General features: G+C 42.4%; 1 protein-coding gene across 3 annotated transcripts in view; it reads right to left on the reverse strand.

Moving 5' to 3' along the window:
• The window catches only part of ARMH4 (armadillo like helical domain containing 4), a 47923-nt gene that overhangs the window by 15100 nt on the left and 16127 nt on the right, over positions 1 to 16696 (reverse strand). For all 3 annotated transcript variants that reach the window (XM_068129540.2, XM_068129539.2, XM_068129538.2), the window contains exon 3: positions 5751 to 5782. In XM_068129540.2, coding sequence (XP_067985641.2) covers positions 5751 to 5782 — 32 coding nt within the window. The remainder of the gene's footprint in view (positions 1 to 5750; positions 5783 to 16696) is intronic.

Raw genomic sequence — 16696 nt, forward strand, 5'->3', positions numbered from 1 at the left:
TTTATTAAAAGCAAATACTACATCACGGCATATTTATTGAAAGCAAATATATCACGGCATATTTATTAAAAGCAAATATATCATGGTATATTTATTAAAAGAAAATATATCATGGTGTATTTATTAAAAGCAAATATATCACGGCATATTTATTGAAAGCAAATATATCACGGCATATTTATTAAAAGCAAATATATCATGGTATATTTATCAACAGCAAAGACATCACAGCATATTTATTAAAAGTAAATATATCACGGCCTATTTATTAAAAGCAAATATATCATGGTATATTTATTAAAAGAAAATACATCACGGCATATTTATTAAAAGCAAATATATCATGGTATATTTATTAACAACAAATGCATCATGGCATATTTATTAAAAGAAAATATATCATGGTGTATTTATCAAAAGCAAATAATGCATCACGGCATATTTATTGAAAGCAAATATATCACAGCATATTTATTAAAAGCAAATATATCATGGTATATTTATTAAAAGAAAATATATCATGGTGTATTTATTAAAAGCAAATCATATATCATGGCATATTTATTGAAAGCAAATTTATCACGGCATATTTATTAAAAGCAAATATATCATGGTATATTTATTAACAGCAAAGATATCACAGCATATTTATTAAAAGCAAATATATCACGGCATATTTATTAAAAGCAAATATATCACGGCATATTTATTAAAAGCAAATATATCACGGCAAATTTATTAAAAGCAAATATATCACGGCAAATTTATTAAAAGCAAATATATCACGGCATATTTATTAACAGTAAAGATATCGCAGCATATTTATTCACAGGAAATATATCATGGTATATTTATTAAAAGCAAATATATCACGGCATATTTATTAAAAGCAAATACATCACGGCATATTTATTAAAAGCAAATATATCATGGTATATTTATTAAAAGCAAATATATCATGGCATATTTATTAAAAGCAAATACATCACGGCATATTCATTAAAAGCAAATACATCACGGCATATTTATTAAAAGGAAATATATCATGGTATATTTATTAAAAGCAAATATATCATGGTATATTTATTAAAAGAAAATACATCACGGCATATTTATTAAAAGCAAATATATCATGGTATATTTATTAAAAGAAAATACATCACGGCATATTTATTAAAAGCAAATACATCATGGTATATTTATTAAAAGCAAATACATCACGGCATATTTATTAAATGCAAATACATCACGGCATATTTATTAAAGGCAAATATATCATGGTATATTTATTTAAAGCAAATATGAATGAATATGAATGAATGAATGAATGCAAATATATCACGGCATATTTATTAAAAGCAAATACATCACGGCATATTTATTAAAAGCAAATATATCATGGTATATTTATTAAAAGCAAATATATCACGGCATATTTATTAAAAGCAAATACATCATGGCATATTTATTAAAAGCAAATATATCACGGCATATTTATTAAAAGCAAATATATCACGGCAAATTTATTAAAAGCAAATATATCACGGCAAATTTATTAAAAGCAAATATATCACGGCATATTTATTAACAGTAAAGATATCACAGCATATTTATTGAAAGCAAATATATCACGGCATATTTATTAACAACAAATGCATCATGGCATATTTATTAAAAGAAAATATATCATGGTGTATTTATTAAAAGCAAATAATACATCACGGCATATTTATTGAAAGCAAATATATCACGGTGTGGCGGACACAAAAGCCCACTGGCGTGGTGACATCATTCCGCGCACCAAGTGGGCAGTGGCCACGCCCGAGGGGTAGGCGTGGCCTCATGATATACACCGGGCGCGCAGCCCGGAGCGCGCCAGTGTTACAGTGAGCTCCTGAAATAAAGACGCTTATAAGTTACCGCTTGTCCGCTTCCTCCTTGCTCGCAAGCAGCGCGCGTAACGCCGCGCTTTACTGGCATATTTATTAAAAGCAAATATATCATGGTATATTTATTAAAAGCAAATATATCATGGTGTATTTATTAAAAGCAAATATATCACGGCATATTTATTAGAAGAAAATATATCACGGCATATTTATTGAAAGCAAATATATCACGGCATATTTATTAAAAGCAAATATATCATGGTATATTTATTAAAAGAAAATATATCATGGTGTATTTATTAAAAGCAAATATATCACGGCATATTTATTAAAAGAAAATATATCATGGTGTATTTATTAAAAGCAAATATTATATCACGGCATATTTATTGAAAGCAAATATATCACGGCATATTTATTGAAAGCAAATATATCATGGTATATTTATTAACAGCAAAGATATCACAGCATATTTATTAAAAGTAAATATATCACGGCATATTTATTAAAAGCAAATATATCATGGCATATTTATTAACAACAAATGCATCATGGCATATTTATTAAAAGAAAATATATCATGGTGTATTTATTAAAAGCAAATAATACATCACGGCATATTTATTGAAAGCAAATACATCATGGCATATTTATTAAAAGCAAATAATACATCACGGCATATTTATTCAAAGCAAATATATCACGGCATATTTATTAAAAGAAAATATATCATGGTGTATTTATTAAAGGCAAATAATACATCACGGCATATTTATTGAAAGCAAATATATCACGGCATATTTATTAAAAGCAAATATATCATGGTATATTTATTAACAGCAAAGATATCACAGCATGTTTATTAAAAGCAAATATATCATGGCATATTTATTAACAACAAATGCATCATGGCATATTTATTAAAAGAAAATATATCATGGTGTATTTATTAAAAGCAAATAATACATCACGGCATATTTATTGAAAGCAAATATATCACGGCATATTTATTAAAAGCAAATATATCATGGTATATTTATTAAAAGAAAATATATCATGGTGTATTTATTAAAAGCAAATATATCACGGCATATTTATTAAAAGAAAATATATCATGGTGTATTTATTAAAAGCAAATATTATATCACGGCATATTTATTGAAAGCAAATATATCACGGCATATTTATTGAAAGCAAATATATCATGGTATATTTATTAACAGCAAAGATATCACAGCATATTTATTAAAAGTAAATATATCACGGCATATTTATTAAAAGCAAATATATCATGGCATATTTATTAACAACAAATGCATCATGGCATATTTATTAAAAGAAAATATATCATGGCATATTTATTAAAAGCAAATAATACATCACGGCATATTTATTGAAAGCAAATATATCACGGCATATTTATTAAAAGAAAATATATCATGGTGTATTTATTAAAGGCAAATAATACATCACGGCATATTTATTGAAAGCAAATATATCACGGCATATTTATTAAAAGCAAATATATCATGGTATATTTATTAACAGCAAAGATATCACAGCATATTTATTAAAAGCAAATATATCACGGCATATTTGTTAAAAGCAAATGAAAAAAAGTCTGGAGCAATCGAGGAGCTGTCTATTGTCTTTTTCACCACCCAGGTAAACAGGGTTCAATTTTTTTTTAATCGAATTAAAAAAAAAAATCATACTTTTCCGGAGGTTTGGATTATTTCGAAGCAATTTTTACTTCTTTTCTTTCCCAGGAGCATTTCCGTGTTTCAGGGTAGGAGACACACAGAAGACGTCATTACCTTTTTTCTCTGTGTGGCAAAAGTAGGAATGGATATGTAGAACGTCCTCGGAAAGAAAAACCTGCTTCTAAAAGCTGGTACGGCATCAAGCATGATCTGGAGCTTCTTTGGATTTGAATAAAGAATCCGCGAAAACCGGGCAAGATTTTAATCCAAAGCAAGTTTGATGCGTGCTCTGCAGCAAGTCGTCTTACTTGTCGTCTACTTCTGATACATATTCGTATCTGAAGTCATTCCATCCAAGGGAACCGAGAGTAGTCGCCATTATCGGCAAATCGGAAGCAATCAACTTGCACCGATTCAGGATCATACAAGCCATGCTCAACAGTCACTCCTGGTGGACTACTCCACCTCCCACACAAATTATCCTACTCTAATAAATAAGCCGATTGTTTTTTTTGTACTTTGTAGATGTGAAAAAATAAATAAATAGGACTAGACTGATCTCCAACAAATTTTGCATTCCGTACATGTTGTTCGTACCCATGGTCAGGTCATGATCATAACAGAAGGAACACCAACCCCATATGAGGTGGGGTTGGGGGTTGGGGGTTGGGGTTGGAGGATTCGAGGTAACTTACCATTTTTACCTGATCTCACAATATTTTGCGTTCGTGTTGAAAATACGCAGAATAACTCCTCTTTCCCTCTTGCAGGATATCTTAAAGTTGTGGACGGTTTCAAAATAAGCTAGTTGAGCAGATTGGTTGTGTGACATGGACGAATTGATTCGATTTTGATGAAGGATTCGGAATCGGTTCCTTTCGGAATTGAGACAGCAGTTCGGCATCGGAATCGATTCTCAAATTTAAAAAATCGCCCAAGTCTAGTGCACATAGGCATAGTGATGGAGGAGGTGGATGGGACAGACGGGGCGACCGCCCCGAGCGTGAACATGGATGAGGCGCCAAATGACACCCTCAAAAAACACATTTTCATACTCCATCTGGTTGTATGTAAATTACAACACAACAGACTCCTCGTGAGAGCACGAGATGTAACTTTCAGAAGCACGTTTTACATTTTAAACTCCGTGTCACGTGTCAATTAAGGGGCTGCCGGTTGCGTAAATCCCTTATCTTATCTGATTGTTTTATGAATCTTCGAACAGATGAGGTGGTTCATTCTGTAATACAGAGATCGGAAATCACGCATAGGTGAAGGGATTGAGGCGTTATAATTGTTGTACAGATATTGCGTAATGATGTAATGATGTGTCAATGAGATCCAGATGAGCCCAATTAGCGACGGCCAGGATCACGTGTCAAGTTAGTTCTTTAACTTCCTTGTCCCTCTGTCTTTTTCTTTCGACATTTTCGATTGGAATCCCCACTTTGCTATCATTTCACCCTCTCTATAATGTGTGCGTTCACCCCGGATAATTGTAATCATTGATCGTGTAATCAATGGATGAATGATCCAGTTACAAGTGACTTATTACATAAATATATAGGAGGAAAATAAAATTCCATTCAAGGAATTTATTTGCTTTCAAAACGTAATTTTTCTATCTTATTATACTTTGTCATATCACATGACTCAATTTTGTGATGTTGTGCATTGAATTTGCACATTAATTATGAACGAAAAGCAATAAATTAAATTTCCTAGTTTTCGTCACAACTTTTCAATGCATTATTCAAATTTGTTCACATTTGGAGTATTATGTATTTATCATGAACTAAACAACATGTATAGAAGTACCACATTTAAAAATACATTCAACCTTTTGTAAAATTATTTTTACCTTTTCAGAAAAAAAAAATCATAAAAAGTTCGGTACTGGATCTCATTCTTAATAGTTCAGGACATTCGATTCACTGAAAAGATGAACTATGCCAAATTTGAAGTCTGCCTACACTGCTCTTCTGCTTCAAAATTTATGATGATTGTGGAATTACATACGCTTCCCAAAGAAACTGTATGTTAATCATGATTTCGGTACATCACAGGGATTAATCATGATTTTGTCTGTACACAATTTGACGATGCACTGTACTGATGTAAATAAGGTAAGTGTGTACCTGTGGTGTAAACAACTCACCTTGTTACGAAACTGGTGTACCCACGTTCTTACTGTAAAACAACATTTCACAGCAGGTTAAAATATATATCCTGAGCCATCCCTCCATACCATACTCCATGATAAACTTCTTATTGTACTCGGTAATAGTAATTATAATAATAATTACTTCTTTATTGTAGCAGTATATTGTATATTGGTTGGTTTTGTGCATTATTCTGTTTGTCGGGATGTTTGTTTGTCTGCCAATCACCTAAAGGTCACAATTTAAAATCGCTCTTCATGAAACTTCACCAGATGGTAGAGTTTGTCATAAGGAAGAAGCCTATTGATTTTTAGGTCGAAGGTCAAAGGTCATCTTGAGGTCAAGTTTCTAAAATCATCATTTTCAGCTGATTGACTTGAAAGTTGAACAGCAATTCCATAGTGCATCACTGAATTGGGAAACCAACTATTTTGAGGTCAAAAGGTCAAAAGTCAACTGAAGGTCAAACTTCTAAGATCACCAATTTTCATCTGAAAAATCATCACTTTTCATCCTATTAACTTGAAAGTTGAACAGCAATTCCATAGTGCATCACTGGATTGGGAAAGCAATTATTTTTGAGCTCAAAAGGTCAAAGGTCAACTGAAGGTCAAACTTTAAGATCACCAATTTTCAACTGAAAAATCATCACTTTTCATCTTATTAAAAAACCACCTTTTAGAGGCCATTTTTCCCCGCAAGCGGGGGTTGGCCTTTTTCGGGAACTGTGGTTGTTGTTGTTTTTCGGTCCCCTTTTTGAAGCAATGTTTTACGGCCGGATGCCCTTCCTGACGCCAACCCTTTTTGCCGCCTTTAACGACAAGCAGGGAATTACCAGTGAACTGGTACTCAATTTGCCGACCTCGGAAGGATGACAGGCTGAGTCAACCCCCCTGGCGTTAATTCAGCGATTGACCGGGATTCGAACCCAGGATCCTAGGATCCTAAGCCGGCACCCTAGCCGCTAGCCCAACACCAGGGACTAACATCCTAGCTAGCATCCTAGGACAACACGCTAGCCCAACCCAACACCAGCCCAACATCATCTCATTAACTTGAAAATTAAACTGCAATTACATAGTGCATCACTGAATTGGGCAACTATTTTTGAGGTCAAAAGGTCAACTCAAGGTCAAACTTCTAAAATCATCAGTTTTCATCCGAACAATTGGCAATTTTTGTCTAATTAACCTGAAAATTAAAGAGCAATTGCATACATAGTACATCACGGAATTGGAAAACCAACTACTTTTGGGGTCAATAGGTCAAAGGTCAACTCAAGGTCAAACTTCTAAAATCATAAATTCTCGTCCGATTGAACCAAGCTTTGATTAATAAAAAATTTGAATTATCAATTTAAATGTTAATGAAATGGACAATTTGATGTATCCATGGCAACCTTTTTTGGGTTGGGAGTGGGGGTGGTGGATTTTCCACGTATCGTTTGCACGATGCCTTTCTTGTTTGTTTGTTTATCTGCACAGAACGTGAGTATGCTGTTCTCTGCGACCGTTTGTCCGATTGCCAACAAGTTATCACAAATGGTGCAACTCCTCCTGTCAATTTTTTTTAATGATAACCATGATGTCATACTGTATGTCACCTGGTATGGGCGCCATCTTGTAAAACGGGAAAAAATTGCACCTCTATATCTACGAAACAACTCCCTGGAAAAACTTGAAACATGGCTCATTGTCAAATACTCCCCATGGGCAAGAACATATATTCATGATGATGTCATCGGTGCCTTCATTGTGACGTCATAATTAGACAAGTAGAATGCTTGATCCGATAAGTTTGAAATTTATTGAGCACGATCTGCACAAAAATTGTATGGGAGAATTAAATTGATGACATCATCAGTCACGTGTTTCGATAGCCATATTGGATAGAACATAAATCTACGTCATCAATAAATAAACAAACACAGCAGCTAATAAACATCACACAAAATACAACACACGAACACGTTCGGACGAGGGTCTGTAATCTCTGATTGCTCTTTCTTGTTTGGAAGAGTTTGTTTCCTCCAAATGTGGTCTTGCTAAGTTATCCCATGTTGCTGTTTTTTACAGCAGAACTAAAGAACCGCAGCTGTTTGCACAAGTGTGTATTGCAGCAAGAGCATGCAAGTGAAGATAAAGGGAAACAAACTTACAAACGACGAAAAAGGTTTGCTTATCTTTACCGGCAGCAAAGGGTTGCATTCCGAAACTCGGGAAGAGTTCCTTTTTTGTGCTTGAGATGTCAAAACAATGGCAGGCGGAGGGATCAGGGCCCGGCAAAGAGGAGAGTTGTTAGGGTTAGAGATACTGCACAGTCTTTCCTAAAAGGCAGGCGATTTATCGTCAGCATCCTGGACCCTGAACAAATTATTAATCTCTGCCACCTTCACTCAGTCGTTAAGCTTGGCCAGCCGGTTCTTGAAAGACTTCGACCAAAAACATTACCCAGCTAACCCTACATGAAAGTGGGAATAATTGAGACCATTGAAGTTGAAGTAGATATTATAAGCAAATTATTTGTAAATAATTAGATTAATGAACAGGATTAAATAATAAAATTGATATATGTGAAAAAATTACATGCCCAGACCACGAATCGAACCCAACCCAAGTCCTCTGCAAAACCATACCAATGCTCTGCCATCTGAGCTATCTTGGCAACCCTGACTGAGCATCCAATTTTCCCACACATATGTTTGCCACTCTCTTTTCGTCAATGCTTCCGGGGCACTCGCTGCCAACCATTGGAGCACCAACGGCCTGAACACGAGAGGGTCTTCGTCCAATGGGGGGGACAAATCCATGTCCTCTTTTATGCACCACTGGGGGCATAGTTAAGCAATTAGAAATAATGAACAGGATTAAATAATTAAATTTATATATGTGAGAAATAATTAAATTGCTACATCTGGGAATGTAATTTTCCCACATATATCAATCCAATTCTCTACATTCGCTCTTAAAGGATGTTGGACACCACTCAGTAAAAGCAGAACATCTTGATCATGTCTTCACTGAAAAGGCTGAGGTCTCCAATCCCTCCAATCCCCTACTCACCCTTTCTCCAATCACAGATTGTTCTCTGCAGAATGTGAATCTTTCCGTTAAGGTTGACAGGTCCCTCAACAACCTCAACATGAACCTCTCCCACTAAGGTTGTCAGGTCCCTCAACAACCTCAGCATGAACTTCTCCCACTAAGGTTGACAGATCCCTCAACAACCTCAACATGAACCTCTCTGTTAAGGTTGACAGGTCCTGGAACAACCTCAATGTGAACCTCTCCCACTAAGATTGACAGCTCCCTCAACAACCTCAACACCACCTCTGGACCAGGACCCAACAACATTGGAACAATAATCCTCACAACTACTTTGGCCCGATCCTGTTCTCCATCATCCTCACTCTTTTCCAGTCTCTTTCCTTCATTTCATAAAGTTACAAATGTCACCACCATTCACAAAAAGGGTTCCAGGTTTGATATACTCAATTACAGATGGGCCGTGAGCTATTTCCCCATTTTAATCAACATTATGGAATCTCTCATCATTGCAGACCTCTGCGTTCTATTTTCTACAACTCTCTAATCTTTGGATCGCCATTGCGGTTTAACCAAATGTCAAATGTCACATCCCATCAGTACTCTTCAGATCAGCAAAATGTCAAATGTCCCCAAAGCCTACTACAGCTAAGGCCTAGTGTCTCCAAAGCCTGGTGTCCCCAAGGCCTGGTGTCCCCAAGGCCTAATGTCCCCAATAGTGTCCCCAAGGCCTAGTGTTCCCAAGGCTTAGCTTTACGACCTACTACTTTACGACTCTTTCCACTTCCCTGGAAATATTTTGTCCCATTTTGCCGGTTTAAACAAATTCAATTTTAAATCGCTGATCATGTCCGACTTATTTGTCATTAAATATTTGTTTTGTTGGTTAATGAAACAAAATATTTATTGATTAATGGTGTCACCTAACCCCCTGTAACACTCTGTAATGCTTTGACACACACCCCCACACTGCCAGACTTTACGTATTTTTTGAACGGCCCTAAGGTGGTTGGTTTTGGCTTATATATATATATATATATATATATATATATATATATATATATATATATATATATATATATATATATATATATATATATATATATATATATATATATATATATATATCTTATCACTTATATATCTTATCACTTATATAATATATCTTATCACTTATATATCTTATCACTTATATAATATATCTTATCACTTATATCTTATCACTTATATAATATATCTTATCACTTATATATCTTATCACTTATATAATATATCTTATCACTTATATATCTTATCACTTATATAATATATCTTATCACTTATATATCTTATCACTTATATAATATATCTTATCACTTATATATCTTATCACTTATATAATATATCTTATCACTTATATATCTTATCACTTATATAATATATCTTATCACTTATATATCTTATCACTTATATAATATATCTTATCACTTATATATCTTATCACTTATATAATATATCTTATCACTTATATAATATATCTTATCACTTATATAATATATCTTATCACTTATATAATATATCTTATCACTTATATAATATATCTTATCACTTATATAATATATCTTATCACTTATATAATATATCTTATCACTTATATAATATATTGTAGCGGCTGCCGCTGAGTTTTCACAATCGCCTTGCACCTATCAAGGACGCGGAGCGATCACCATGCCGGGCTCGTCCAGGACGCCCAGGCCCGCGCTCAACTTGCCAGGCCGCAGCCAGGACGCTGGGCCACGCCCCCTGGCGCCGGGCCTGGGCAAACCCCCTGGCGGAATAGATATATATTGCTGACTGATAAACGGTTTTTCAGAGTGCCTGAGTGTTTGATTTCATTAAAGCAACTCAGATGAATTCTAGCTTTTTGTCGCGTCCATTCTTCCGATCGACGTGGGAGCCCCGGCTCCTTCATTGGTGACCTATCGACATGGACACGGCAGTCGCCCTTAAACTGCCTACCTTCTGGGAGGCTCACGCGGCGGTTTGGTTCGCACAGGCGGAGTCCCTGTTCGCCCTGCGAGGCATCACGGCCGACGACACCCGCTTCCACCATGTGGTAGCTGCGCTCGGGTCGGTTACCGCGGCCCGCGCCCTGAGCCTCCTCGAAAGCCCGCCAGCCGCTGACAAATACGGCGCGATTAAGAAGCTGCTCCTCGATGCTTTCGCCCTCCCATCGGCGGAACGCGCACGGCGCCTGCTCGATCTGCCTGAGCTCGGCGACACGCGCCCTTCCGAGCGCATGGACTACATGCTTTCACTGCTCGGCGAGCACTCTCCGGCATTCCTGTTCCGGGAGCTGTTCTTCCGTCAGCTGCCTAACCCGGTACGCCTCGCCCTGGCAAGCACGACGATCACAGATCCCCGGGCCCTTGCCAGAGAAGCCGACAAGATCTCCGCCGCAGGACAGCGCATCGTAGCGGCGACATGGGACCCACCGCCGTCCGACGCAACACCCAGGGCGCCCGAGCACCCGGCACGGTCGACGGCCGAACTGCCGACGCCATTGGCGGCCGCTCTACCGAGCCGACCACCTCCGGCACGACGACCGAGGCCTCCACCTGACCAAGCGTGGTGTTACTATCATGCCAGGTTCGGACAGAAGGCCCGGACATGCCGACCCCCGTGCACCTTCGGCAGGCCGGGAAACGGCCGGGCCGGCGTTCATTACCAGCCATGAGCGCCGGCCACACGGGCAACTTACTGTTCATCACGGATAAAGCGTCCGGACGGCGCTTCCTGTGCGACACCGGCGCCCAACTGAGCGTCATACCCGCCTCTGACCAGGACAGGCAATCCGCGGTTTGCGGCCCCTCCTTAGTTGCGGCCAACGGATCGACTATCCGCACCTTCGGCCCGCGCAACGTCACCCTCTGCTTCGGCGGCCAACGCTTTGCTTGGACGTTTGTAACCGCCAACGTGCCCGTGGCTCTGCTAGGCGCCGACTTCCTCTGCGCACACGGACTGCTGGTGGACGTCCAACGGCGTCGTTTAATCAACGCTGAAACCTTCAGCTCCCTGGTATGCACATTGAGCAGCTCCGCGCCGACCGAGCTGGCATGCGCCGTCCCGGCGGCGAACGAGTTTGCTCGCCTGCTCACGGAGTTCCCGGCCCTCACGCGGCCGACGTTTTCGGCCGTCGCAGTACGGCATGGGATCGAGCACCACATACCAACCACGGGCCCGCCGGTCTACGCCAGGGCCCGCCGCCTCGACCCAGCCAAGCTCGCCGTAGCGAAGGCCGAATTCGACGCGTTGGAGCACCTCGGCATCGTGCGGCGCTCCGATAGCGCGTGGGCCTCGCCACTGCACATCGTGCCAAAGCCGGGGGGTGGATGGCGCCCGTGTGGCGACTACCGCCGTCTCAATGACGCTACCACCCCCGACAGGTACCCGATCCCGCATATCCAAGACTTCTCCGCCCGTCTGGCGGGACGGGTCATTTTTTCGAAAATTGACCTCATACGGGGATATCACCAGGTACCTGTCAGGGCGGCCGACGTCCCTAAAACGGCAGTCATCACGCCGTTCGGCTTATTCGAATTCTTGCGGATGCCGTTTGGTCTCAAGAACGCGGCTCAGGCGTTCCAGCGCTTGATGGACGGCGTGCTGCGTGACCTGCCGTTCCTTTTCGTTTACCTGGACGACATCCTCGTCGCCAGCACGTCCCGGGCCGAGCACCTCCTCCACCTCCGGACACTGTTCGAGCGCCTCAGCGAGCATGGCCTCATCGTCAACCCGGCCAAATGCCACTTCGGCACGACGGCCGTTGATTTTTTGGGCCATCACATCACCAAGAACGGGGCCGTGCCGCTGCCAACCAAGGTCGAGGCCATCACCACGTTCCCGCGTCCCCGCACCATAAAGGCCCTGCAGGAATTCCTGGGAATGGTGAATTTTTATCACCGCTTCGTGCCCCGCTCTGCTCAGCTCATGCGGCCCCTCTACGAAGCCCTCCGGGGCATGCCGGCCAAGCACGACATCGCCTGGTCCGCAGCAATGGATGCGGCCTTCCAAGGCTCAAAGCGGGCCCTCGCCGACGCAACACTGCTCGCTCACCCGGTGCTCAACGCTCCCATCGCCCTCACCACGGATGCCTCCGACTACGCGGTGGGCGCCGTACATGAGCAATGGGTGAACGGGGTTTGGCAGCCACTCGCTTTTTTCAGCCGGCAGCTCCGGCCGAACGAGCTCAAATACAGCACGTTTGACCGGGAGCTCCTCGGTCTACACCTGGCCGTCCGCCATTTCCGCCACCTCCTGGAGGGCCGACCTTTCACGGCGTTCGTCGACCACAAGCCGTTGGTTTACGCCATGGCCAAGGTCACGGAGCCATGGTCGGCCCGCCAACAGCGCCACCTCTCCGCCGTGTCGGAGTTTACCACGGACATCCGGCACGTCGCCGGCAAAAACAACGCCGTGGCCGACTGTCTTTCCCGGGCCAGCGCGAACGCGGTCCACCTGGGCGTGGATTTTGCGCTTATGGCGGCGGACCAAACCACCGACACCACGGTGCAAGCCCTCCGGGCGGCGGACACGGGCCTCCGCCTGGCCGACATCCCCTGCGCGGACACTGTCCTGCTCTGCGACGTCTCCCAAGGCCAGCCTCGCCCCATCGTGCCCGTCGCCTGGCAACGCCGCATCTTCGCCTCCCTCCACGGCCTTTCCCACCCGGGCCGGAAAGCTTCCCAGAAGCTGGTGTCGGCGCGTTTCGTCTGGCACGGCCTTCGTCGGGACGTCCGCGATTGGACCAGCGCCTGCACGGCCTGCCAACGGGCCAAGGTCCACCGACACACCCAGGCCCCGCTGGCACCTTTCACCGTGCCCGAACGACGTTTCGACCACGTCAACGTGGATCTGGTGGGCCCCCTCCCCCCGTCACGGGGGTTCACACACCTGCTCACCATGGTGGACAGGACCACCAGGTGGCCGGAAGCCGTTCCCCTCGTCTCCACCACCACCGCCGACGTGGCGCAGGCTTTCATCGCCACCTGGGTCGCCCGCTTCGGCGCACCGGCGGACATCTCGTCAGACCGCGGTCCACAGTTCACCTCCGAGCTGTGGGGCGCGGTCGCCCGCAACCTGGGGATCAAGCTCCACCGTACTACGGCCTACCACCCCCAAGCAAACGGGTTGTGCGAGCGATTCCACCGCTCCATGAAGGCCGCGCTCATGGCCGGCCTTCAAGACGTCGGGTGGGCCGACCGGCTGCCGTGGGTCCTTTTGGGCCTTCGCACGGCCCCCAAGGAGGACCTCCAGGCATCCACCGCCGAGCTTGTCTATGGCCAGGTGCTACGCGTCCCGGGCGAATTTGTGCCCGACGCTACCAGTCCCTGGTCCGCAGCTCACCAGCGCTCGGACCTCCAGGAGGCCGCCCGACGGTTTGCCCCCGTGCCAACATCCCACCACGGTGACCCCCAGTCCTACGTCCCCCCAGCACTCCGCACAGCGGAGTATGTTTTTGTGCGTCACGACGCACATCGGTGGCCACTCCAGCCGCCGTACGACGGGCCCTTCCGGGTGCTGCGACGGGACGACAAGTCGTTCGTCATCGACATCGGCGGCAGGTCGGACCGGATTGCTGTGGACCGCCTCAAGCCGGCGCACGTGGACGTCGACCACCCACCACGGGTGGCCCTTCCGCCGCGGCGAGGCCGTCCCCCGTCCACGGTGCCCCCCACTCGACCGCCCACCACCTCACCGGACCCCCTCCCACGACACGCCAGGGGTCGCTTCGGCCGGGTCATCAGGACCCCCCTCAAATTGACCCTGCCGGTGCAAGTCGATTCTGGGGGGACGTGTGTAGCGGCTGCCGCTGAGTTTTCACAATCGCCTTGCACCTATCAAGGACGCGGAGCGATCACCATGCCGGGCTCGTCCAGGACGCCCAGGCCCGCGCTCAACTTGCCAGGCCGCAGCCAGGACGCTGGGCCACGCCCCCTGGCGCCGGGCCTGGGCAAACCCCCTGGCGGAATAGATATATATTGCTGACTGATAAACGGTTTTTCAGAGTGCCTGAGTGTTTGATTTCATTAAAGCAACTCAGATGAATTCTAGCTTTTTGTCGCGTCCATTCTTCCGATCGACGTGGGAGCCCCGGCTCCTTCAATATCTGTATCACTTATATAATATATCTTATCACTTATATAATATATCTTATCACTTATATATATCTTATCACTTATATATCTTATCACTTATATAATATATCTTATCACTTATATAATATATCTTATCACTTATATAATATATCTTATCACTTATATAATATATCTTATCACTTATATAATATATCTTATCACTTATATAATATATCTTATCACTTATATAATATATCTTATCACTTATATAATATATCTTATCACTTATATATCTTATCACTTATATATCTTATCACTTATATAATATATCTTATCACTTATATAATATATCTTATCACTTATATAATATATCTTATCACTTATATAATATATCTTATCACTTATATAATATATCTTATCACTTATATAATATATCTTATCACTTATATAATATATCTTATCACTTATATATCTTATCACTTATATATCTTATCACTTATATAATATATCTTATCACTTATATAATATATCTTATCACTTATATAATATATCTTATCACTTATATAATATATCTTATCACTTATATAATATATCTTATCACTTATACTAGGGCATGCCCGTACTATATATATAGGACGTGCCCGTAAGTGCGTGATGTTACCGTACAATGAATGTATCGTCCCGACGCCGCAGCTCGGATGGCGCTGCAGTTAATCGGGCCCCCAAATTCCTCATCGACGATAACTAAACAATATATTATATGAATCGCACCGTACATACCTCCTTCTAGATCTTGTTCTTGTCTTGATATACTCACTCAGTTTCACTCTATCACGCTGAGTCCTCCCAGCTCCTCCAAATGGCGCCCGCTCGCCGCTACGTAAGTCCGGAAGTGACGTCCTCATTTGACTGTCCGGAAGGTCGCATATCGCAGGAAAGCGAAAGAATCGCAAATTAGTTTTAATTAGTTTTAAAACATCGTTTAACGCCAACATAGCGCCAACATAGTTTGCCGACGGGAAATAAATGAATACGCTCTCAAATGTGCCATCCGAGGCAGAGTCTGTTCGCCACGTTCGGCACACGTGATAGCTCGCTGCTCTCTGATTGGTTGAATCGTTTTTTGGACATAGCTCGGTAACTACTTCTGCGATTAATTTAAAACCTTGAAAAGGCACATCCTCGGGTCCCCAGCAATATACCTGGCAAGTTTCAAGTATATCGGACCGGTAGTTGTCGAGAAACAGCGGTCACAGACAAACATACAAACATACAAACATACAAACATACAAACATACAAACAAACATACACACAGAGATTAGTGGAATTATAGATAGATAATATATCTTATCACTTATATAATATATCTTATCACTTATATATCTTATCAGTTATCACTTATATAATATATCTTATCACTTATATCTTATCACTTATATTGTGGCGGACACAAAAGCCCACTGGCGTGGTGACATCATTCTGCGCACCAAGTGGGCGGTGGCCACGCCCGAGGGGTAGGCGTGGCCTCATGATATACACCGGGCGCGCAGCCCGGAGCGCGCGAGTGTTACAGTGAGCTCCTGAAATAAAGACGCTTAGTTACCGCTTGTCCGCTTCCTCCTTGCTCGCAAGCAGCGCGCGTAACGCCGCGCTTTACTGGTCACCCCCTCGACGTTGGATCTGCCGGAGCGATCCTTCCACACGCGACGCCATTGCCATGGCCAACTTCATCAAACTTCCCGAATTTTGGGAGGCTCAGGCCGAAGTCTGGTTCGTCCAGG

Source organism: Myxine glutinosa, chromosome 9 (genome assembly GCF_964187855.1).
Source record: "Myxine glutinosa chromosome 9, kmMyxGlut1.1, whole genome shotgun sequence".
In the NCBI taxonomy this organism is placed as follows: domain Eukaryota; kingdom Metazoa; phylum Chordata; class Myxini; order Myxiniformes; family Myxinidae; genus Myxine; species Myxine glutinosa.